The sequence below is a fragment of the Anguilla rostrata genome, chromosome 7 (assembly GCF_018555375.3).
Source record: "Anguilla rostrata isolate EN2019 chromosome 7, ASM1855537v3, whole genome shotgun sequence".
NCBI classification, from domain to species: domain Eukaryota; kingdom Metazoa; phylum Chordata; class Actinopteri; order Anguilliformes; family Anguillidae; genus Anguilla; species Anguilla rostrata.
The window spans coordinates 44,769,888-44,796,106 of record NC_057939.1 but is presented as its reverse complement, the minus strand read 5'-3'; the positions used below and the strand labels follow the sequence as shown (position 1 = coordinate 44,796,106).

Sequence of the window (26,219 nt, the reverse complement as noted above, 5' to 3'; positions counted from 1 at the left end):
GCAGCTGAAGTCTGTCACAGCAACTGACAGTTCAGGCTCCGTTTCATTATGCGGGCTTGTTCATTGGTGGATGATGTGAGCCTATGTTAAGCCGCTCAGGACGTAGGCAGTAGGTGAGGTCTGAGCCAGTAGTCTGTGTTTCAGTGATACTGGAGACCCCAGACGGAGAGGTGAGACGAGTTTTACACAGGAGCTGTCCACTGAACTACTGGTGCTGAAATCAGGATCCCTTGTTCACAAACGGCATCGCCCCTGAAGGAATACAGTTTATATGGTCATCAGCTTCTATTACGGATTTATACGAACGCGGATGCCTTAAAACAAATTGTGGAATACACCGAGTCCCCGCTTGAGACACTGTTGGTTTTAAACTATTCTTTTTTAATGTTTTCGTTTTCTGCTCTGTAAGTCTCTCTTGGAAATATTGCAGCCTACTGGATGCCTTGTGACTGCACGATCAGGTAAATTACAAAATATATCATACAATAATGTAATTATATGCAATACTGGGATACAAGCATAAAAAAACAATTCAATTCTTCCGTCCGCATATCATCCAAGACTCGCTTGCATTATCCACCAAGCACGACACTCGCGAACGAGTGTTCATAGAAAGAAATAAACTTGTTTAGTGTGTTGCAAAGTTCGCTAATTTACGATAAACGCGTCTTTTGACGACTGGCATCGTGGATGCTTATAAAGCCGCCTGACATTAAAATCTGATCTTTCTCCCTTTCCCATACAGTAGTACAACTCTGATACTTTAAATGTCGTATATGAGTCTACAGGACCTATGGAGGGTCTAAAGTTGAGAAACGCGCTTTTACGACATGTATTTTCGAAATACAATTAACGTTTACATTATGAAACATTAGATTAGTCATTCATCAACGACATTCGAGAGTTCTGAATAGCTAGTGCTGTTCTTTAAGCGTTATTTAAGCAGCAGAATGCTTTGTGTGTGATTTTCTTTCAGACCTCACTAAGCCCCACCACCGTCACGCGGATTATAGCGTTTATTCCCCCTGCTGAGTTCTTCCATGTACTCACTGTTTCGGGTTCATCGCTTTTCTCCAGCCTATCGCTTGTAGTTGCATCACAAGTAATTGCGCTTTCATATTTTCATGCATTTTCCCCGCTCAGAAGTCACAACCCCTTGCAGTAAGAGGCTGTGATTTGCCTCTCGTTTGTGCAGAGTTAATATTTGTTATATCTACTTTTCAGTGTATTTCTTTGACAGCGGTCTGCTCGACATTTTGATACCCTGCGACTTGTGTCAAAAAACAAGGGTCTGAAAACAAAGAGCTGAACTGTCCATCACAACTGTGAGGTGCACTGCCAACAGATTCAAATTTTGTTTTGAAATATTATGCCACTGAAACCCTCACCGCAAATGGTGAACTTCATAACCACGCATAGTTTACCACAGAGTGGAACTCGATTGGAACGTTCTGGGCAAAGGTTTGAATCCCTAGCTAGCTCCTCCAAATTCATATACTGTAGGTAAATAAACTATTTATTATTTCCCTACTCTGTTTTACATTTTATTTGGTTATGTCTTTCCATTGCAGAATTTGAACTTAGAAGTCATAGGTGATTAGAGATGCACCATGTTCTGATGGCATCACATGCCATCTGGTCCTCCAATATGTGCACGGATTTATTTTTAATTTTTAAAACAGAAATGTTGAGATATTTCCATTCCTGTTTTCAAAATGTGCCGGCCAAAAAGACATGCTGCATGACGTCTGTCTGACCAACATCCCAATATTTTCAGTCAGCTATATTAAACCAGTCATTAATCATTAAATGTATACAGTTTTCCTATGGGGACTGCATATTTAAAATGGTCCCCATAATGATGAATTAATTCAGTAACGGCTTGCCTATATGTGTGAAAGGAACAATTCTTGAGTATTTCCCCCCTATTGTCCATGTGCTTCTGCCAGCATTGGGGATTCCACAAATGGTTGACTGTGATAGAGGACCCCCATGATTTCCACGTTTGAGAGGAAGCTTTCTGCATTGATAAATACAATGCACTTGGATGCCTGACATGGACTCATCATTACATTACATTAAATGACATTACTTTTTGTTAAGCAGACTTGTTATCCAGACTGATTTGCAATGTAAGATAGCACATGTGCGACCAGTAATATTTGAAATCAGGACATGTGGCTGTCTGTTGTTTTTAAGGTTGTTTAAAGGTTTTTGGACAGCATAAAATTGTAAGCCAACATGTGATACATAAAGACAGCATATACATTCATAATTAAGTAACCCCTATGTACAAAATTGGGTGGGCTTGGGGGGGAGGGGGGTGTTAAGTAGTGTTAATGAGAAGTAGTGGGATGTTAGATAAAGTGTCGGTAGTCGCGTAAGCGTAACAGCAGTTTTCATTTGCTACCCATGTATTGATATTAAACTGCACCATGCTGAAATTAAATGGAGGTTTTTTAAGGAGGCTATTGGGAACTGCCACTGGGAACTGCCATTGGAACATGATCACATTCAGTTTTTCATTAGAAATGAACTTCAGAGCCCTGATTTTGAGGATGCTATGGAAATTAGATGTTCTACTTTAGACGAGCTGAACTGTGTGGAGTTGGGCTGTACTGAGCTCCATGTGAAACTTCCTTCCCTTATTCAGGAGGCAAAACATTGGGGCTTCCTCATATCAGCCAAAGCTGCAGACTATGTTTAGCGGCATTTGTGATTGAGGCGTGGGGTAGCCAGCCAGTAATAAATGGAACACTTATCATAGGGGCGGGGCACAGAGATAATACCCCCCGTTGTCTCTCTGCTGTGTGTTTGAAGCTCCAAATGTTGACATTAATAATCCCTAATGGTCTAGTGAAGCATCACATTTTAATGGCTGCATTTTGTGAATGATTTAACATTGCAGCAACTGCCAAATGTCGACGTGCTTGCTTGGTCGTTCTCGCGACAGCACGTGCATTGCGAGCGTTGCGTAATGCGTTCTGAAAGGGGAAGGGGGTCACCGTGTGAATTTGCATATGCATACTAATGTGCCCGTCTTTCCGAATGATAATGCAGCTGGTCATTAGGACTCAATTAGCAAACTACGGCCTAGCCCTCTTACAAGGCATGCACCATTGACTGATTAGAAACTCACAGCACACCCAGCGGAGAATAGAATGAGAAAACTTCAGTGATCTTCACTCTTGTTCATTTTCACGGCTCATATTTCCCAGCAGTATGAAAAGAAAGTGTATGTATGGATGAAACGTGTGAGAATAATTGATTTTCACTGAATTCGCACTATGTGCTGTGAACTGTGACTTTTACAGTCAGTATCATTTGCCATTACCATGTTAACACAAACTACAGGGAAAAGATACCAATTTATGGGTTTAGTCTGTGAACACTTTACACCTCACATATTATGTATTATTTGGGCATGCTTTCTATCTTATAAGCTTTCCATTGTGCAGAATTAACAATAAGAAGACAAAATGGATACTTTTCCTCCAAACATTTTTCTTTTACGCAGAAGAAGATATACAATTTCTGCTCAGATTGAATTTCCTTATAGTTGATCTGAAAGTGAACCTAATTGACATTACAGCAGGAGGGCATTGGCATGGGCAGAGTCTAGAGAATTATACTATTGGGTCTAAGAAATAAAGTTAAAAAAAAATTTTAAAAAAGACTGTAATGCTATGAACATGATTAAAATTACTGAAGCATGCTATACTCTGAGAATGCATGCTGCTATCACACACTTTATTCAGTTACGTAATCTTAGACTGCTTTTATGTGATTAAGACTTTTAATCAGGTTTCCTTTCTTTTCCTTCCTTCTCCCAAGAGTTAAATGCAGACAACCTAATATCATAGTCCAGGAGGCCGAGCTGAAATCTGAAGGGGAAGGCAGCGGTATATCGACCACTTTAACCATTTGACACTTAACAACGAGCCATTGCGCTCCAATTGCACTCTGGCAATTTGGAGAGAAAGACCTGGAGGCTGTAATATAAATTCCAGAACATTTTCATGGCATTCGGCTACTGTGAGCTCATTGTGGCTAAAGGCCGGTGTCTGATCACCGGTTTCAGTATCGGCTGTTGTGTTAGCTAGCCATGATTGGGAATCCACAGTGGACGGGCTTTTAAAGGGCTAGGGTAGGTGTAAATTCCTCGAATTGCCATTAGTTCCTTCTGGAAAAATCCCAGGTTCCTTCAGACTACCGGTTTTCATCATTGAAGGATAGCGACCCTCTGACTGGTGCTGTTTTCCTTACAGCAGTCCTGTGTGACTGAACTCACAGGCAAGTGCATTGGAGAAGTTGGTATTTAATTTGTTTCCCTGATTTAAGGATACAGAGTTCCTGGGGCATGAATGTCACAATATGCATTAGAATTTTTTACTCTGATTTGTCCTACGAGGCCAGAAGGCATTTGTGGCATTCAGTGCGTTAAATTGTCAAGTCCCAGTGGTTTGAATAGCACAACTGATACATGCTTCTTTTTAATCACTTCAGTATTATTGAGCATGTTTGTTTTCACAGAGATTTGATTTCCCAGGAAGGATTAATAAAAGATTACCTTTCAATGATTAAGGTTGGGCTTTAGGCGACTTAGCCCTGTTGTGATCCACACTTTTCTGCTCAGTTTCATTTTTAATCATCGAAATGTCGATACAACATGTTACAGGAAAAATATACCCAGCTACATATAAACAAATTTAGTAACCAGTCAGTTTTATTTTTGGGCAGTCAGTCCGCTTAAATAAAATACTTTTCAGGTGAGAACTATTTTATAGCACAGCCAAACTTCCCTTCATAACCCTTCCAATGTTTTCATAGATCACTTACAGCAGTTACGTTCCCAGGTTATATTCATACTAGGCATTTAACCCTCCAGTGATATTTTACCTTAATTACCACCTAGTCAGTCAGCTACAGCTATGAGATTGACAAGTTCTCACTTAACAGTCTATAAAGACCACATTTATTGCATGATACACCATTCACATTCATAACAAAACACACATTTTTCAGCACCTTATTAATTAGGCCTGTATTGCCCATGATAGATGTAGGATGCATCTGTTCTGTCTGATTATCTCTTTGTATCGTGCATGCACTTCCTAGATATTTTGTTCATCTTCATGACTTGACGTAATGAACACATTTACAACTTTTATATGCATTACAAATTCAACCCAGAGAGTCAATCGTAATTTTTCCTGAAAGAAAACCTTGTTATTAGCCAATATAAAAAAAAATAAAAAATGCCATGAACATGAATTATCTTATCCATATACACTACCACTTCTCACATTTTAGTGTTTTCTACTGTTTGCAGACACAGCGATGCTATTGTAAATGATTGGTCAAAGGTTGTATGTTATAGCTGTGTATTCCTGTGAGCTTATCAACATTGTTCACCTGTTCACGTTCACCTTGTTGTTGTAGTCAGGCTTAACTGGATCTCGTGTCACATGCCACCCATATCCTGATGCCATATTCTTCTGTCTTACTGAGCATGTACTGCCTGAAGTTACAATGGTCTCTGAAAGCAACCAGTTGTTTGTCCACTGTGACATCACACCCAGGAATTTACAGACACGTCAAGCACCCCACCCACTTATTCCACACAACCCTAATAACAGCCTTTCTTGTGTCTAGAAGTTGTTGTAGACACAATGAACTCTGTTTTTTACGTGTGCATCTGTGCTCAACGGATGTGTGTACAACGAGAGCCTTTGAAGGGATTTCGAATGAAAATGCTATTCAGTATTTTAATTTCAGATTTACAAATTGACACATCTTATTATGACTGTTATTGTCTGGGAACAGTCTCGGTCCCATCAGACATTTAGCGAGCACGTAAAGTGAGACGGACACTTATTAAAACCCCACAGTCGGCTCTGCGTGACGCCCTCCTCGCTCTCTTTTAACGAGGTGCACGTGCGATGCCCGGGGTTAAGATCGGGTGACAGGGCTAAACGTGATGCTCTATCCGGTCCTTTCCTCACTAAAGCCACAGTCTAGGCCCAGCGTGTGAGAAACACTCCTCGACGCCAGCACCCAGGAGGTGTTCTGTTGAAAGATAAAGCAAAAAAAAAAATTCTGTCTGAGACCATCACGAAACCGAGAACACGCTGGCTCATGCCTGAATCTGATTATGGGGTTGTGTTGGATAAAAATTCAAGAACAAGCCAAAAAAAAAAAACCCAGGGGGGGAAAGTACTCTGTTGGACTGAGCTCAGTGATGTTTTGTATGGCCAACCCCTCACTTTTTCTGGGTTTAATTTTATCATAGAATAAGTCCCCTACCTTAAAATCAATTTGAACCAATTTTCTTTTCTTCTGTATTCTCAATCTTATCTGTTTATGGAGAGCCCAGACTAACATGCATTCACGCCCAGAGCACATCCTCTCTGCCATTCTGCAGTCCACCAGCTAAGCTGTGCAGGCTCTTCATTAGAGAATACACTACATGAGTAACTGCCACATGTAGACTGTAGGAATCTGACCATTCAGAGGAGTCAGTGTTAGGCTGTGAAGGTGGGGGAATACCCTATCAGCTGAGCCATGGACAATGTCATGGTCTCATTACAGCCAATCATGTTCCTCTCTTGTGGGCACCGCCAACAAGTGTCACAGTGTGCTCAGTGTACACCATGAGTATGTGTGTGTGTGAGAAAGAGAGAGAAAGAAATGTAGATTGAGTAAGAGAGATACTGCCAAAGAGAATGTAAGACAGAGAGATACTGCCAAAGAGAATTCAAGAAAGAGAGAGAGAGAGAGACTGTGTGTGTGGTGTGTGTGTTTGTGCACTTTTGGTTTGACAGCATTACATTCTGTCTGCCATTGTTCTGACAGTTCACACAGGACACTGGCAGTTCACTCACTGTAAAGTAACAGCTGTACCCTGCAAACTCCATTCCCCTAATTTCCATTTCTGCTCTCGAAGCACCACCAGCTACACACAGCGCTGTTTCATGTGTCGTGTTGAAATGGGCATTTAAATTAAACACTGGTGTTGAATTTGAATAATTTTAAACTGACTATGGGGTAACAGGGGTCAGCAGTATCTATTACAGAAACTTAATTTTTACGCTTAATTTACACGACATGACATTGCACAAGCTAACAAATACCACACACACACACATCTGTATTCTGTTTATTTGTTTATTCTAGGTTTGTTGCACTCATGTTTCGGCAATGTGTATCCACATACAAACAAGCTTTATTGGTACGACATACTTGAATTTGAAAAGTTGTGGAGATGCATCATGCATTGCGAGAGCCCGCCCCGGAGATGCGCTTACATACCTTGCCGTAACACTCTGCATATCTGTGGCGGGTTTCCGGGACTGAAGTGAGAAGCTGAGTGTACTGGTGATGATTTTTCAAGACGCTGAGTTTGATGCCTGGGCAGAGCTGAGTTCCCCCGACAGCAGCCATCTTTGCCTGACACGGATGAGAATCCGCCGCTAGGAGCACGCTTGAGATTTATCACTTCTATCCTCCCTTATTATTTATAATTGATTCATCAGGACAGCATCTGTTTGCTACACTCGTGTGAGTGTAAAGACACACCACTCAGAATAGCTCACCCGTGTGGATCCCCAACGCATGCAGAGAATCAGTCAGTTAATGCCGGCCATGCGAACGAACCCAGGGTTTATTTTGGATTCATCGCTTTAGCAGAGTGGTTCATGATGGCGCGATTCAGAATAAATAAATATTCAATTTTACGGCTTTAATACATAGTGATGAATAATTACAATTCAGCTGATGATGAATAATTAATCATGTCTCATAATGATACTTTGAATTGCGGGATTTTTAGAGGAAAATAATACAAAGGAACCGAAAGCTCAAACAAGGTCTCTTACAGACCCTACCAGATAATCAGCACAGATGCACGATGTTAAATATGCTGTTAGACAGAAACTGTGTTTGGATTCTAAGGAAGTGTGCTGCTTTTGATATTGAGTGCGCCGTTCGAAAAGTAACCGTTGTGAGTGAAACGGCCCCTTCACGTGAGTTAAATGACCATTTTCTGCGGGACGATCAATTTCAGAAATTGGCGAAACAATCTTCGGTACGTTTACCCAGATTAGCGTATTCCTGTTCGTTGGCAGCACTGGTGCAGACAGCAGCGTACGACCCTAAGGACAGAGGCTCACGCGCTAATCTGTTTTAATGCTGCTCAGCGCCTCCGCACTCAAACGCTGGATGACGGATCCTCGCTCTCATTCCCATCCACTGCGTTCGCCGTCACCGCTATTACAAAATCAATCAGTCACATCCATTTCATTCCCTTTGTCTGAACGCTTATGGAGTACGTCCCTCGGTGGAATATATCGTGCGTGCTATGCAAAAGCATATGCCAGTTTTAATTTGTACTCACATTGAAGTTCTCACTTCACTGTATGTGTGGCATATACTGTATATGTCCCATAACTCAACAACGCTCCATGTCCTAAACCCCAGCGGGCTAAGTTTCTGTCTGCCTGCCAATTAAATTTTCAGGAGATATAAGATAAGGTTAGTGCAATGCCGAAAGACATACACTTTAAAAATGAAATTGTTAATGACTGATGAAGCCATCCTGCCAGACTGTGACGGAATTCAGGGTCGTGGGCATAGGCAGAGGTAATGGAATCCCATTGATTTCCTGCATCCCCCTGAAAATGAAGGACCACTGAGTATCATTGCCACATAATCACCTGCATTCATTTGCTCTCATAATTGATCCAGAAACTGAATCAAGAAGAAAGCTCTGGCACTACTGAAGCCGGGGGATTGATTTTTAATCATAACTTTCTGCTGCTGATTTTTGGGGTTGTAATTGCTTGAAGCTCCGTTTTTAAAAAAGTTCAACTGACAAGCAGATGGTGGAAGCACGGATACAAGGAGCCATCAGCAACTGGCCTTTCCGATTTGCTAATTGGCATATTTGTGAATAAATGGGCGGAGTCTCATTATCATGCAGGAAAAGCAAACAGTCAAACAGCTACCTGCCAGTGTTGTGCCTGCTGGTATCCTGACTGTGGTTGCAGGATACATTGTGTAACTCAAGACGCAAGCATTCCTCAAAGTCAAGTCAATGAAAGTCAAAGGCGAAGCTCACACAAAACGCCCTATGATTTTTTATGGCTAGGGTGTGCAGTTATTGTAACTCTCCCTAGAAGGACAGAGACTCCATCCCTCAAACACTACCCTCCTTTAAAAAATTTAATCTGTCACTCATATCCAATTCCAGTTGAACTCATAAGACCATGCTAGGAAGCAGATCTCAGGAAGGATGTGAGAATGAGCTGTCCTCACGGAGGAAAGAATACTTCGTATATTTGGGAAAGAACTAATTTCTTGCATGAACTGAATTCAATTATGATTCTGTTGTATGTCTGATACATTCCTATAACCGGAATGTATCAGACATGTTTTACCCTTGGAAGAGTAGGTTTTTTTTGGAATGTTTCTTTTCAAAATTCTAAGTCAATCACTACTGGTAACATTGGTTTCAGTTACCAGTAGTGATTGTTCAGTTAAGAACATTCTAATCACATAGTTTTACACCTTAAACATAACCATGTACATATCATACTCTAAATTAGTTCTTAGAGTGCTGGAGGTGTTTGCTCCATCCAAATCCAAAACTACGTAATAGGATTAATTACCAGGCCTAATTAATGGCAGTGACCATATGCTGCAGCAACTCAGTGTTTCAGGCGCAGACTCACTCTTATTAATCAATTATCCTACTTGGAAGGAACAAAAAAAAAAAAACAGAAATATTTCAGGCATACCTGCACCTAAGTTTGCCTACCCATACTGTATATAGCCAGTTCAATTATTTTCACTTTTGTGTAAACTTTTAACACATAAATATGCAAAATGTAAATTTCACAAAATATAGAAGATCATATAGGCACAGTGGCAGAAATTCAAAACATTTGCATAAACTCTAGAGGGTGAATGTGAGTGTAGGCCTACATGCTATATGTTTAGCTAACTGTTCTCCAGTTCCTGACACGAGTTTAGCCAGTAAAAGTAACAGCTGAAGTGCAGGTTTCTGGTGTCCAACACAGAGAATATGAATTCTATGAATTCTCAGGGCAGACGTCTCATCATGCAGCTCCCTGCAGTATGATGTATGCTCCCCTCTGCTCTGGGAGTCTAAAGCAGGGCTGCCCAAATGTGCTGCTGGGAGTAGGCTCTGTGTGCGTACTGTCTCCTTCCTGTTCAAACTCAATTAATCAACTTCCCTTAAAATCTGCATTTACATTGCTGTCTTCAAACTGGTTTTACCCGACGGGTTTACAGTATGCTCTGTCATTTTATCCAAAGGCAGGCTGGCTGTTTAATTGGCATTGGCATACAGTAGGTGTTCACAGGTACCGTGTTTACGATTACAGTGCAAACCTGCCTTGTATTGCTAAGTGCATTACCGCAGAACGCACTGCACCACTTATCAGAGAACAGGTCTCATTGATAATCAAGCATATCAAGCGAAGTGCTGCACATTCATACATATGGTAATGCGGCCTTGGAGGAAAACTCGTTTTAAATGGCTGCTTTGCGCTGCTCCATAATTAACAGCTCATTACACTTGAGGAATTGCATTTTTACAGATGAGACGAATGCCAGCACACTCTAGGGCTCCACAGGAAGGAGTCTTGTTGGCAGCCTAGGTGTAAATGACCAAAAGATGGTGCTGACCTTTTTTTCCCATACGCAGCAGGACGGAGCCCTCATGGACCTGTTTCTGACAGATACCAAAGGGGTTATTAATGAGAGTTTATTTTTAGAATATTTTATTCACTCTCCTTCATCAAGTTAATATGGAGAAAAAAATATTAACGATCATATATACAACTTTTTCTCCATATTACCTTCATCATTTACACTAGTACCATAAAGTTATGAATGCGCATAGATTGGGTGAATTCCAGTTGCATAATGAGAATGTGATGTATACAATGTGATGTAAATAATTTAACTGAGTAAATATATTGGCATTCTTGTTATGCAACTTGTCTGCACAAAGTACAAATATATAACTTGTAGGTAATAGCATAATTGATTCACACATTTTAAAAATGTATTTTAATTGGTATCAATAGTGCTGTTTGCGAGTTTGTTATAATAAAAACCAATAGGCAACCTTGAAGACATTGTTTTACCAGTAGTTACCTTGCGTTGCACACAAGTCTGGGAACACCATAAATACTTAATAAGCAGTTAGGTAACATTATTTCAGTTGATTTATGTTTTATAATGCCGTGTAATATAAATCAGAGTACAGAAAGAGTAGTTTGGTGGCGTTCTCAGTATACACAATTAATTACAAATCATTATGGTAATTAGCTTAACCGAGTGGTTCTTTATATTCCTTTAGTTTTCTTTTCTCCTTTAATTGATTCCAAGTAGATTTAATCCTCTCGCTGTGTTAGAGGATGTTATTGATAATGTTAGCTTCAGCTAAAGTCAGATTTGCAATGCCCATTGTCTTCTGTAATTACACCACGGTTGATGTATTATCAGTTAGAAACAGTGTGGGCGAACAACATCGATTGCAGTCAAAGGGATTGTTTGCTGATTATTTACCCTTCGCCTTTCGCAGCAGAAGACCAATGAGGACCCACGGGCAGCGGCTGGCGATTTTAACGCTCGGACTTTTCTTCCTGGGAACCGAAGGGAGACCGAGCCAGGATGGACACAGGCCCAAACTCTATCAACCGCTGGTGCGATTCCGTCATAAGGTATCGATCTCAATTCTCGTTTCATTACGCTCCCAAACAAGCGGTATCCCGCGGTTGCCAAAGACACTCGTAATTGCTTTGGAGAAACCTGGCCCTTTGAAGCAGATGCATTTCTGGCCCAGGAAGTGTGCCTTTTTTTTTATTGCAGTGTTCCAGCACACCTTCTGTGTTGAACACTGCCACGGATGGCAGCCAGCGAATGCAAAATGTGACTTGCCAAGGTTAATATGGTCACTATTGTGGGCTTGAATGCCAAGTGACCTTGTTGAGAACTGAGTACACAGATATTTTTGAATTATTGAGTGTATATTGACATTCTGGAGAGGACAGTGAATCTCACAAACATAATTAGGTCCCTGGAAATGCTTTTATAAATCAAAGGACCGTTATGTTGGACTTATTAAGGTTAATTTATTTAATAGGGTCAACACTGTGGTATGAATACGAAGTGACCTCCTTGTGAACAGAATATCCTCTTATTTTTCAATTATTGAGTGCATATTGACTCTGTGGAGCTCAGAGAATCTCACAAACATAATTAGGTCCTGGAAATGCTTTGATGTATCAAAAGAATATTATTTTGCACTGATGATCCCCTCCTCTTAAGGGAATTCTCTAAAAGCCAGTAGTAGCAAGAGACAGAATACAAATGTATTGAAATCATGGGTAAATTAATGCTTCAATTTGTGTATGAGCTCAGCTCAGAACAGTGACATCAAAAAACATAGACGTTTCCCAGTCAAGCGTTCTGTGATGGATCCAAAAAGCATATCAATGCAATGCGAATGAGACTAGGAATAAGATACAACAATGGAAAAAAGAAATTAATTATGCAATGATGGAGACCGTGGCTTCAAACAATAGAAAAGTTATGTGCTTTATGATCCTGAAGTATTTCAGCATTTGTGTATAGTGTATAGTGTATAACTTTGAAATGGGGGCAGAATTACTACATTTTTGAGAGGGCTGACTACCCACAACACTATCATCTCATGCAATAAAGATCTGAGTGTATTTGCTACACTGGACAGTAAAGGGTGCTTGTGCATATTATATGCAGGATCTCACAGTTCAAATTTTCCGACGTGCTGTTCCTTGTACACATTGCATCGTTAGAGTGAGTGAAATTAATTTCCTGGAATGCTACACAATAAAATGTACTATGTTAGAGTTGAATTAACACTGAACATGTGGTCCTACCCTGAACCAGAGCTGTAAGACTTAATTTAACACTGGACATTTTAACTGTGTACCTGACTCAAAACATGGATTCATACACCAATGCTGGCATACTTAAATTATGCAATGATCTATATTGGTGTTCTATTGGTTCATGTATCTCAATGAACATGTGTTTACAAACTGAACGTTGCTATGGATATTGCAGGGCACGCATGACTTCAAAAGACCTGTGTGTTCAAGGGAAGCTGTTAATTAAAAATCAAACAAAAAACGTAAACAACAAAAAACCATAGAAACCGTTGACAATCATACAAATTGCACATTGGATGTATTTTGTTTCAATGTGTCTGTTCTCTCTGCCTACAGAGCCAAATGTAAGTTTTTCATTATTTAGTCATAACTTGAAGGTTAATCCATCGGAGAGGCTTTATGAATGATGCATTTTTCAGCACTGTACCTACCTGTGAAGCCTTACAACACCGGATTATACTGTGCTGTATCTAAGTCAACAGATAAGGGTACTGTGAGCTGCAGTTGTGCCAACAGGTCCTTTCTATAAGGAAACACAAACTAGTGTATTATTTAATATTATATGTCGTCCCAGTGTTGCCATTATGGTTAACAATTAAGAGGACACTCTGGAAAACACAAAAAAGTATAATTTTGAATGAATATTTTCGAACAAACGGGAAAAATGGGTTCCATGACTATAGTACGTTTTTCAAAAGTTAAGTTGAAGTGCGTGCCTGAAATTGGGTAGATCGTTTCATGCCATACATATCGCAATTTGCATAATACGCGCAGGTAGCGAAAGACAGCTTCTCTGCTCACGGATGACGGTGAACGGGAGAGATTTATGCACTTGAGCGCTAGCGGTGTGCCACTGCCGCTTGAGACGACGCCGCTCGTTAATCGTCGCAACGCCGAACGGAGTAACGCTAACGAGCTTCCTCGCCCCCACTTCAGCTTAACCTCGGCGGCGCCTTCGGAACGCTCGCTTTCCTCGTGTGATTGGGAGAGTCGCCGTGACCTATAAATCTGTGTCGTGAAAAACCCCGTGACTGCGTGCGGAGTGGATTGAGACAGACAAGCTCCGGCTGTAACCGCAAGATTCAGATTTACACTGCTGGGAATAAACAAGGCAGTTTAGAGAGTTGTGCCCTGACCACATTGCCATAAGTACATGCAGTAAGTAGCATATACGTTGAGAATGCAGGTCAACTTGCTCTAGGGAAAGATTTTAAAACAATGCCACTGAAAAGTGTAAAGAAAAATGATACATTGTAATATTTTGGATTATCATTTCTGGTTTGACAAAAACCAGGGTGGAACTTACAAATGAAATAGAACTGAAATATACAGATAAGTGGGTAAGTGGTTAAACTTGGTGTTGAAAAGGGGATGACGGAGAGACCAACCTTCACTGCACAACTTAAAGCACATGATATTGACAGTACACTTAATGTTTCGTTCTCTTTGCATAAATGCAAGTAAATAATAAAAAATTATTAAAAAGATACATAGCCCAACTTCAACCATGTATTGTGATATACCTGGCTTGATCCATGCTCTGAGGCAGCTACCCTTTGCCTACTAAACTGAAAAAAATGAACTTGAAACACATTTTCAGCTGCTAACTGGAAACGCAAACACCATTGGAACGCAAAGCTTTTTAAAAATGTAAGGTAAATAAACCACTGGAGCCTGCAGCCAAAAAAAAAGGCACTTCTGCCGTCTCAGGGCACAGGGCACATGCTTTTGTGCATGTTGGTGTCTATCTGTGCTTGTGGCTGGCATGGAGTTGGTGTGCCCCAGTGCACAAGCTCCTGTATCCGCAAAGACATGCAGTAATTGTGGCCAAAAATACAGTCCGCACAGCCTCTTTGTGTCCCTCACAGAATGTGAGACATTGCGGACTGTGGATGTGGCAGGTGCACACGGAATATTGTCATTGATTGGTTCTCGACGTGCGTGAGAAAAATCCTTTTCTGCCTCTTAAAACCTGGTGGCAAGGAAGGAAAAAGACAGCACACTGATTTTTGACTTATTTGTAAAACAGAGTGTGGGGAATGTTTTTGGAATTCTACTTAGTTAAATTCTTTATTAGTTTGTGAACAATTTAAATTTTTAAATTAATTTTAATACTCTAACCCCACCCCTAGAACAGGAAAGGAGAAAGAGACGATAAAGAAAAATCAACAGTCTATTCGTTACAAACTGGTAACTTCACCTGCAGCTATATTCCAAGCTGCAATAGTGAATTAATCTTTTGGTAATATGTGAGCACATTTTAACACATTTCAGCATTTAGCTAGGTTATTAACTTTACCCAAAAATGCCAAAAATAAGAAAAGAAAGATTGAAACCAGTAAGCTGGGCCAGGATATCAGTAGCTTCTTTACTGTGTTGGAGTGTGACAACACATTACATTACAGGCATTTAGCGGACACTCTTATCCAGAGCGACTTACACAACTTTTACATAGCGTTTACATTGTATCCATTTTATACAGCTGGATATATACTGAAGCAATTTCGGTTAAGTACCTTGCTCAAGGGTACAACGGCAGTGCCCTACCCGGGAATCGAACCTGCGACCTTTCGGTTACAAGCCCAGTTCCTTACCCACTGTGCTACACTCGTCACGAAAGCGCCTCGGAGGAGAACGCAAGAAGCATGTACGTTTGATTGTTGAGGACAGCGTACATGTGTCCACAGACGGGTTGGCACGCGCACAGACATGCCGAGCATGTCGAAGCCTTGACAGTGCATGTTTGTCCTCCTCTTCTGCCTCCCAAACCCCCTGCTTTATATCAAGCAGTCAACAGCCTTCCTTTGCAGGCGGAGATCATTTAATCTTTTAGAATTGTAACGCCGTTGAACCGAAGCCTGTCCCGCACTCATAAAGAGAATGAGCACAACAGCAAAGGATAAACTATCACTTCAGCAGTCAGGGGAGAATCAGCCTGTACCCTTGGACGTTTTGTCAGGAGTATTCAGTTTCCACTGTAGAAATATAACCATTGGGTGTTTTGTGCGGTTTGCCAAAAAGAAATTTAGCTAGTTTGTCAACACGATTATGCATGCATTTCTGCCATTTATCATTAGGCTATGTTGCATTTAGCCTGATGGGTTTTTCCAGAGCACATTTTTATGCGCAATCCATTTATACAGGTTGATATATTAGCAAAGTAATTTAGGTTAAGTACCTTGCTGAAGAGTACAACGGCAGTGTTGCATTTGGGAATCAAACGGGAAACCTTCGCATTAAAAGGCCAGTTCCCTAACCACTACACTGCGTCAAAAGAATTATATTATTTATATACCAAGTGCTCTAATCCAGGGTCACATGCAGGATGATTTTATAGTTTTGTGGAATTTCAAATTTTTTGGTTACTTTGTCATTAGTAATACTGATACATTCCTATTATTTATTATACTAGTTATGTAACAGACAGTCTGATCTGGGGTGACGTGTAGGGCTTTAATTGCATGACTCATTTATAAGTATGTAAACCATTCCGTGACGCAGTCATGCTGACCCTTGCCAGCTTAGCAGGCTATCATTATTGGCGCTGGTGCACTCACAAGCCAGCTGTGCGTAGAATCTCCGGGCTGCACAGCTATACGGGCCCTCTTGGGATTCGTGTTAGACTGCAGGGCGAGCAGACAAATGTCAATGGGAGAAAGGGGGACTCCGCCTTTTCTGTTGTCCATAACAAACAGCCAGAGGCAGACTGAGGCTATTGAACAGCGAGCTCCAAAATGACTGGGACCCTTGATAGTAAAGATAAGCCAATAATTTTGGAGGCCACTGCGGATGTAGAAGAGAGAGTGGTCCGAGAAGCCTTTAATATGTATGAATATTAATGAACTTGGGACCAGACCCAATCAGGGTGATTAGCCGTGCTTAGTGGATGATCCAAATGAGCAGCTCTCAATTTATTTCCTTAAATTTCAGTTTGCTAAAGTGTCAGCTACTTGGGTCATTCAGTACTCCGATCTTCTGAGACTGGGCAGAATTTTTTTTACACTTGTATTATGTAAAAATAAAAAAAAAATAAAAAAAACATAATGCAAGCGTTTTGAATGACAAAAACATGCTGCAGGGAAATATTTTAAATGTATATTTTGTTTATTTTATGGAATGTCCCTTCATTTTAGCACAGAAAAACATAGGGTTCTTGAGACACGTCCCCTACAGTGGACAAAAATGAATTGGCAAGTTTTATGAGGTTATAGCCAACAGCATTCTGTCCTGGTTCAGGATATTATACACATTATTCCTTCACTTGAATGAGAAGTATATTGTTACAATGTGGGGTTGAGTATAAAATCAGTGCTATATGCAGCAATAAAAAATAAAATCTGTGCTGCACCTAGGTTTCAGACAGATCTATTTTTTATTCCACTATCTATTGGAACCTGGAGGCATTTTGCTTGGCTTCCTGACCAAACCAAAAAAACTAATTACATGCAGGACATCAATATATTAATAAGGTTGAAAGTGAAAATGCTGAATAAATTCATTTTAAAAGGTAATAATTTACGTAGAAAACACACGCATGCACACATGCATGCATGCATACAATTTTTACAGCATTTCTGTAAAGTTGAACCGCATGAAGTTTGAATCTCTTCAAATAATTGTAAACTGAGATTTCAAAAACAATTTGTCCCTTCAGGTCAATATTATCTTTCCCTGCCAACGTTACATTAGTCTTGTGAAACATCAGCAAGTTCAGTAGTCTTAGATGCTGAAGCTCCTGCGAAATGTGCTTCATAGACTACCCCCTTGTTTAAAATCAGAGCCCTCTTCCTCCAGCCAGGGTAGCCAAATAATGTGCAAATGGGCCAGTTCAGCATTTTTATACACAGAGGTGAGCCTGCTGAGATGTTAATTGCTTAATTAACTCAGAAGCCACACCTTTGTAGAAGCACCTGATTTCAATATATTTTGTATCTCTCATTTTCCTTATTTTGGCAGCAAGAATGAGCCGGATGAACCCTTTCTTTTGTTTGTTTCTTAGTTTGTAAGAATCTCACAATAACTGATTTATTTTTTGAATTAAAAAAAAGTATTTAAATAACATTTAGGAGGATTCAGGTAGCACTGCAAATATGTTGTGTTCTTAAAATAATTAGAAGTATAACAAGGACATAAAAAAGAAATGAATAAAGCTCATGAAGGTAACTATCTCAGCCCAATTAAAATAAAACTAATCAGTTGGCAATGTGTAATCCTAATTTAAATTACATAGCACTAGTTGCTTGATTAAATACATCAGTGACAATTTCAACTGATTGTGACCGTGAACTGAGTTTCATTGTTTTAGGCAATGCAAGAAGTCATTCTTTCTAAAATAAAATTTGAAGTTATGGTCATAAATATTTTAGAAGGTGCTCACATTTTCTTTCTCAGAGTTGATATGGCTTTAAAAGTGAAGATGGAATTTGGAAAACTTGCAGTTAATTTGCGGCTTCCCTTTACCCTCCAGTCAGCCTTGTGTCACCCTCTTGCTGAAAAAAAACTCGCTCTGGATCCGTCTACCATCCACAACTACTGACTGAAAAAAAATCTTCATAATCCTTTGTCTCAAATCGCTTCCCATGCTTAACACGCTTTGAGACTAACATCTACCTTCTGGCACACAACAAACCTAATGCCGAAAGGACTGAATTGTGACATTATTCTTAATTAAAGGATTGATCTTCCCTGAATTCATGTATTGACTTTTGTAAAAATGGCAAGACTGAACTGAATCTCAAACCTAAATGCTCACAGGCTGTTTTATATGCAATAGAAATGGTGAGATGGATTCATTCCTTTCACTGGGGAAACACATTTCTAAAGAAACAAAGTAATTGTCATTTTCTCCTCATGGGAAACTCTCATTTTTTTCTCTTTTCCTTATGAATTCTGACTGAATACGCCTTTAAGACTAAAATGCCATGCAACAGCAAGCAATGCAAGTGCATTTTTTTGTTTGTTGAAACCTTTCTTTTGGCTGGCTATATACATTACATCTGACACAAGTATGCATTTTTACAGCTGAATCGTTACAGGAACAATCCACGTTCACTGAGCCTGTGCGTTCTAGTGTTTACCCAGACACTGAAAGTCTTGGAATTCAATTTGCAGCAAAGTCCTTACAGAGACTTCATACATGAAGCCTATTAATAAGAGGAAAAAAGTACTATGGCAAAGGCATGTACTCTTCATCAATATGCTTCAGGCTTTAGTAACCAGGATATGACTTGACAATGTTCCGTCAACTTCTGTATGCGGCTTTACAAGGTTAACAGCAATGTCACACGATGGATACAATTGCCATGACGATTCATTCATGAATATTCTTTTCAAGAGGCAATTCTAGAACAGTTCCATTTAAAACCCGATCAGTTTAATTTCTTTGCCTGTCCCAATGCTGCAATTGTCTTTTGTCAGTTCAGTAGGGCACAGACTACCACAGGCAATCTTTTGTTATGAAGCCCTTGGATTTCAGAACAGCAATTCATTCATCATGCAAGGCCGGTGTAGCTAACCCTCCCTCCTTAAGTCATATTGTGGCCAATGGTTCATTTCCCTGTGGAGATTCTGGCCACTCTCAGCACTGTTATAGTTAGGATTTGATTCTGGACCTTGAAGCTATTCTGAAAATGAATGGCTTAGCTGACCATACCATCTGGGAGGCCCGTATATCACATTTTCCTTTTGATATGTATCCAAAATTGAAACTTCATATGGACTTCTGCACACTCTTGGATTGACAAAGATTGTTTCAGCAACAAGATGGGCCTTGACTGGATATTTCAAATTGGGATTAAAAAAAAGGTGATGCTTAGTTGGACATAGCATACCAGGCTGGTTTATACATTCTTGATGTCTTCTGAATTTTCAGGGGGTTTTAATTTTTTAATTTTTAAAAATGTTTCCATTTAACCATTCACAGTTACAGTTCTCAAAACGGGTTCATTCTACATGACTTTTGAGAAACACAGAGTCCTTTAACTCTTAATTTGATAATGTCCAGTGTTAATTCAACATTCAACAGATAACATTTGGTGCCACTCTGGAGTGAGGGACCAAATCTTATCTGTTAAGAGTTGAATTAACACTGGACATTTTACTGTGTATTTTCAAGGAAGTGAAACAGTTATTAATTTATTAACTACATTATTCAGAACTGTAAGTGAATATTTATGCACATGCTAATTATGATTATTGATTACATTGCCTTTGAAAATCATTTTATTGCAAATGACAAAATGTTCACTGCTTAATATAACCAGTAACATTAACATAAAAAATAAAATAAAACTACTGATAAATGTGATGTGGACATTTCTTTCAAAATGTTTCAGTCGCACAAATACGTAATTGTGAACCGAGAAAGTGTCTCGCTCACAGTCACTTGGAGCCATCCGTCACCACAATATCAAACAGGGAAGAGAATGTGACAATGTAACAATCATTACGTCTGAGGTAAAGGGAGATTAAGCGGGATAAGCAGAGAGAGCGCCGTCAGATCCCGCTTGAAAGGCGAGGTTTAGCAGAATTAGGTCCCTGGGATTTGTAGATAAGATAAAGATAGAGGCTGCCTGTCAGCTTCTTTTTTTATCGGGGCAGATGGGCACTCAGCTCCCAGGAGAGCGGTGTGAGATTCGGCGCCAGAACTCTGTGTGAATCCATTGTGTCTCCATCGCTTTTCATTACGTTTTAAATGATGGATGGTTTTTTTTTTTTTTTTTAAGAAAAAAAAAAAAACTTACTAAGATGCTTTTTTGTGCTATCCAGGGTTTATATATATATATATTTGCCATTTGTCTGTTTTTATTATCTCATTGGCTCTTCGGTATCAGCCTAGACACCGGGAAGCAATGTCTTTTTGTGAACGGCATATGCTCGGCGGATTATAAAACCACACATTTTTAGCCGTAATTTGGTACTGCTGGTGTGCAGAGCCGTAGGTGTTAAATCAGAAGGTTTTATCACTCTCTTTTCTCCTTGTAAGGCATAGCTGAGGACAGGTTATGAGCTAATCTCAGTCCAAATCTCTTTACCTCCTTACACAATCTTCTCCCGCGTCAACCTCTGTCTGCACTTCTCCCTGCTACACACACACACCCCATGCTGGCCTGTGGAAACAGACTTTTTATTGTCCTCTTCTTCTTGCCCTTGTCTGGTCTTTGTCCCTCGCTCTCTGGCCTGCTTGGCCACCTCTTTTCTGGGTCTGCCAGCTCGCACCTGTGACAACCCCCGCAACTCCCGATCTGTCACAGCACACCGCGTCTGCTCCGTTTCTGCAGCAGGGCCTGCCTTGCGCCTGTTTTGATTCCTCAGTTTCGAAGGAACAGGTCTTCCTGCTCCTCTAACCTTTGAGTGACTTCACTGACTCAGGGTCATTAGGTCAACCAAGGCCCTTGTCCTTCTAATGGCCAGCCGATGTATTTCAATATGGTTAATTGCAGGTGGAGCTGGCACATCAGACATTTTTTCTTACGTTGACTTGTGGTTTCACTGTACCAGGTTGTTTTGTTTGTTACCAAGTTACTTTCTGTCTTTAATCGAATGACAGCAGGTATGCAGATACTTTACAATTAGCTGAAATGCCCACTTCTCCACCCCGTTTTTTGATTTTGATTGGTAACTAGAGCAGATTTACACGGGTTAAAAGATTTTACTTAATGGGGATACCTTTCCCAATTTTAGTTCATTTATGACACATGCTAACATAAAAGAAAATAAATATTAGCTACCTGCGAGAAATTTAGCAAATATTCAACATATTTCCAAAATGAATTAGAAATTATAATGGTCACACACTGTATAGTCCAGAAAACATTTAATTTTAACAATGCAGAAACCTGAATGGATCTTCAGAGTAATGAAAAATATACAAAATGTAAACAATTTCCACATAATAAGCAAATATACAAAACTCAAAGCATTCAATATTTATAAACTTTTAAAAACTTTTCTGAAGTATTAATTTTTGTATTGAGTATAATTTTTGGCATAACAATTAACCATTATACCTATAATTTATAAACCTTAAAAAATATGGGAAGAGCTTATAACAGTAAAAAATTGCATTTCTTGAACGATTTGGCTCCATATACAAAAATGAATAATCACACAAGATATGATGGTCACATTCAAAGGCTGGTCTCAACATTTGCACAGGTTGTGCATGCAAAGAATTAATATGAATTTGACATTTACCTTATTGATAACAGATGCTATTTTCTAGTTAAGCATGGCTAATGCCATGGTACAGGCAGAAATGCTTGGATGGTTTGGCCCTCCAAGGACGGCCAGTTGAATAAGCCTGTCTGCATCTAATTTGAAATACCTCTGTGCTGTTTGCCAAACTCCTGGATTTCTCAGCTTGAAATGTCTGCCCACCTTATTAAGCTATTCAGTCCTTCTCAATATTGTTTGCACCTACCACCACTTGTGGTTCAAACTGTCAGATCAGCTATGATGTCATTTGTGGTTGTTTAATTAAAGAGGGTAGTTTTTGCCTCAGCTTTCACATTCACTTCAGTGGGGATTTTATTTCAAAGGCAATCCCTGGAGCAGATCTGCTGGCAGTGAATCCTTTCTACATGCCTCTGTCTGCTGGTTGTAAAATATTTTGGAAAAGACCTGTCCCTGAGAGGTAGGATGTATAGCTCAAGCTATATCTATATCCACTGTTGTAAGCAGTACTATATGGAAAATCCTTGGAAAGCAGAGCTGGTAGTACTGAACCGCAGATAATGGCTTCTAGTGTGCCACAGTAAATTCGCTCCAATTTTCTCTTTTGCCTCCTAGAACACATCAGTTGGCTTGAAGCTGTTATTCTGTAAATCTCAGGCATCATAAGAAACAAGGAACCAGTCCTCTCTCTGCCATTGTACTGTAATACCACACTCATTTTGCAGGATGCAGTAGCAATCTTTCTGGATATACCTGAGAAAAACAGTTTTGCATTTCATGTGCAGGAGTGAGATGGGACTGTAACAATCCGTCTTCTGCCTCATTTACTGTCAATTCAGCTGATTTCCTCTCCTTTGTTAACCTGAATCTTTGATAAATACTGAGGAAAAATTAGGATTCAGTATATTCAGTAATAATACATTACACATCATTTAATTATATAATAATATTATAGATAATAATTATATAATAATGAATACATGAATAGCAATAATTAATTATATTACTAAATATTACAAATCAAGGCCATTCTGTGAGTCTGTTAAAGGTTCTTTTATTAGTGTGTGATATGTAAAATCACAGAGCATATTTATTCAACAAAACACTGTGTACTTTTAAATGACTGAAATCAGTCATAAATACTTCATGAAGTATTTTTAACCTTATTATGCTGTTTCATAAGTCTAGGTGTCTTGTGCATTTTGAGTGAACATTTGACTGATCCAGAACACTCAGTTAATTAACATTTTGATAATCAGTTTTAGCTGGAGGGTCTATTGCATTGTTTGCCTGTTTCCTGTGATTAAAAGGGACGTACTCTACGGTTCGTTGCATATGAGGATAAAGATAAAATGATCACAATATTTGTGTCTTGAAGAGTTAGTTGAAATGAGATTAGAACAGTACCTTTCCATGGGTCCAAAAGTTGACTCTTTGTTCAACTACCTTCACTGAAATATCCAAGTGATTGAAAAGACAGCGAAACATGAAACATAATATATACTGATACTGTATACTTCTAAACACTAAAATAATGTTTAGTCAGTTCAGAAGACCTTGTTTGGTCAACACAGTAGCTATATATGATGTCTATTTATTTATTTGTTTGCATGTTACTTTGCTGTGAGCTTGACTGGTTTACCAATTTTGATATTAGCACAAATCCTAAATTACTTACCTGTGAAATGTTGCATTATGCATTTGTCCTATTCTCTTGGGCCCCTATTCTACATAAACTTCAGAATATATACTGGTGGTTCTGTGATAGGGAATCTGGGGCAGTGGTTCTTTGAGCATTCCTTTAGAATTGCATGAAACCTTTTCATCCATTTTAGCAACAAGCAGGAAATCAAATCACATCGATTCCTCTAACCTTTCGGAAGGGAGACCTCTCTCTCATCTCGAAGAGCACACTTTCATTTAGCCTGCACCTTACAAGTTATTGTTAATTCTGGTATTTGAGTTGGCAAACCTGTATGACTGCAAAAAGTACAGTGGTTAGGGGATCAACTTATTTGTCCATAGTGCCCTGACAGGCAGGAAGTATCACAGAGTACTAATTGTGATTGCTTTTGTTGACCCAGAAATGGAAAAGTGCAGTTTATATTCCAGAGCCTTTGTAAAAAAAAACCATGTGTCATCATATTATGGATAGCGGAATGATACAATTGTTTGGAAACTGATTTTGTAACTCCAACAAGGTAGACTTGATTACCATGGTAATGTGCATTGCCTTTGTATCCCTAAGCAAGGTGCTTAACCTGAATCACTTCAGTACTGTATATATCCAGCTGTATAAATAGATTGTATGAAAAGAATGTGAGCTGTGTAAGTAACTCTGAATAACTGCATAGTAAATGCTTTAATTTGTTTATTGTGCATAATCATAAATCCACACAACTTTTTATCTTGAGTCTTGTGTTCCTTTTTTTTCACCACATAATCATACTAATAGTTTTTTTCTTTTTTTTGTTGAGATTTTGCCTCTGGCTCGTGATATTTCATCCTTCACCCTCTCTCTCTGTTTGTGTTTCAGCAGGATGGAAGCCCGGAGAGTCTACGCGTTACAGGTACGGATTCATCATTTATTCTGCTCACTGCACTGATCTGCCCGCCTCCCAGCTCTGCATTCATTTCTGTGGGCCCTTCCCAGCCTTTTGCTTCTGAAATAATACGGCACCTTGTTCACGCATTCGTCCCAAGCCATATTTCGGTTTGCCCTACCCCGCTGGTTTATTTCACGGCGGTGGACGGAAAACATCGACATTTCCCCTCAGCCGCGCTTCGCCGCTGAGCTACGTGTGTGCTCTCTGTGTTCCGCCCGGCCGTCCGCTTAGAGCGAGCGGTAAAACGCACTTGTGCCGACCCGCTATGCGGTGTACCTCAACCCTGATCCTGGAGGGCCTCGATACGCCCAGACTTTTCGTTTCACTCTGGCATTTGAGTCGAACAATCGCGGGTGCCTCCGTTCCCTGTTCTGAGAGTGTTTTTTTTTCTCCCAAGAGAGACTCTGAAAGAAAGATTCTGACTGTTGACGCTGGCAATGGAGTTGGATTATCCATGGCAGTAAATATAAAGGGCTACTAAAAGCCACTATTGCCATTTAATATATGTATGTTAATTCATACGTACATCTACACTACACGTTTATTTAGAAATTAGCTAGTGTTCTTATTTTCAAAAATAGTTTTTACATGGTTGCATGTCTTTACACCATTGACGATATTCTGATGCACTCCAGGCTAAGTACCTTTCTCAAGGGCACACGAAGAGAACAGAGACAATCCACCCTGCAAACTCTGGATTACAAACCCACATCCCTGAGCACTGTACTACACTGCCACATTCCTGACCCTGTTTGGACAGGAGGCATGTTGGATGTCTTGAAAACCTGAATAATTGACTAGAATAACAAATAGGCCGGGGAGAACAAAATAGTTTGACAAATCAAATGTGTAATGTATGAAATGCAGTTTGCAAAAACTGACTTAAAAAATAATAAAAATTAAATGAAAACATTCCCTGTTTTGCTCAGTTTAAATCAAATTGATTAATTACAAAAATACATCAGGAATGTGTACTTTTTCTTACCCATCTCTGCACCCTGATCTATGTTTCTTACGAAGTTTTTTAATGCATGTCAGGGTATGCCCATTCCTTGGCTGGAATAGAGTGTAGGGCAGGGGTGTGTCCGACCTCACTCCACATTCGATGTGGGATACAAGAGTTAAAAAATAAAGTTTTCACCATCAATCTTGATCTGAAGTAAATCAAGAAGAATTGAAAAATACATTAAATAAGGGAGGAAACTTTACGAGTAAGAGTTTTTATATGTGTTGTTTTGCAGCATGGACTTTGTTGTTAGTGCTGTTTCGGTGTGGCTGTGGATGAATTTTAAGTGGGTGATTGTCATTGACGGTGCATACTATCTTCAGAGCTCACCTGTTGGAATTCACAATGTTACACTTACTGTAGGATGTGATATGCCTGAGTGACTTTCCCCCGACAGTACCATTGAATACCTCACTCTGAGGTTATTGCAAGGTGAATCAGACAAACTTGTTGACATATAAATAACCA

At 39.7% G+C, this 26,219-nt stretch overlaps 1 protein-coding gene across 3 annotated transcripts in view; it reads left to right on the top strand.

Moving 5' to 3' along the window:
* The first annotated feature begins 117 nt into the window (after nt 1–117).
* LOC135259816 (follistatin-related protein 5-like) overlaps nt 118–26,219 on the top strand; it is a 113,909-nt gene continuing 87,807 nt past the window's right edge. Inside the window, exons 1-3 of one of the 3 annotated variants that reach the window (XM_064344581.1) lie at nt 118–461; nt 11,618–11,753; nt 24,676–24,709. In XM_064344581.1, coding sequence (XP_064200651.1) covers nt 439–461; nt 11,618–11,753; nt 24,676–24,709 — 193 coding nt within the window. In that variant the 5' untranslated portion in view covers nt 118–438. Of the gene's footprint in view, nt 462–11,614; nt 11,754–24,675; nt 24,710–26,219 lie in introns of all 3 variants that reach the window. The other 2 variants (XM_064344580.1, XM_064344579.1) reach the window with 2 other exon arrangements.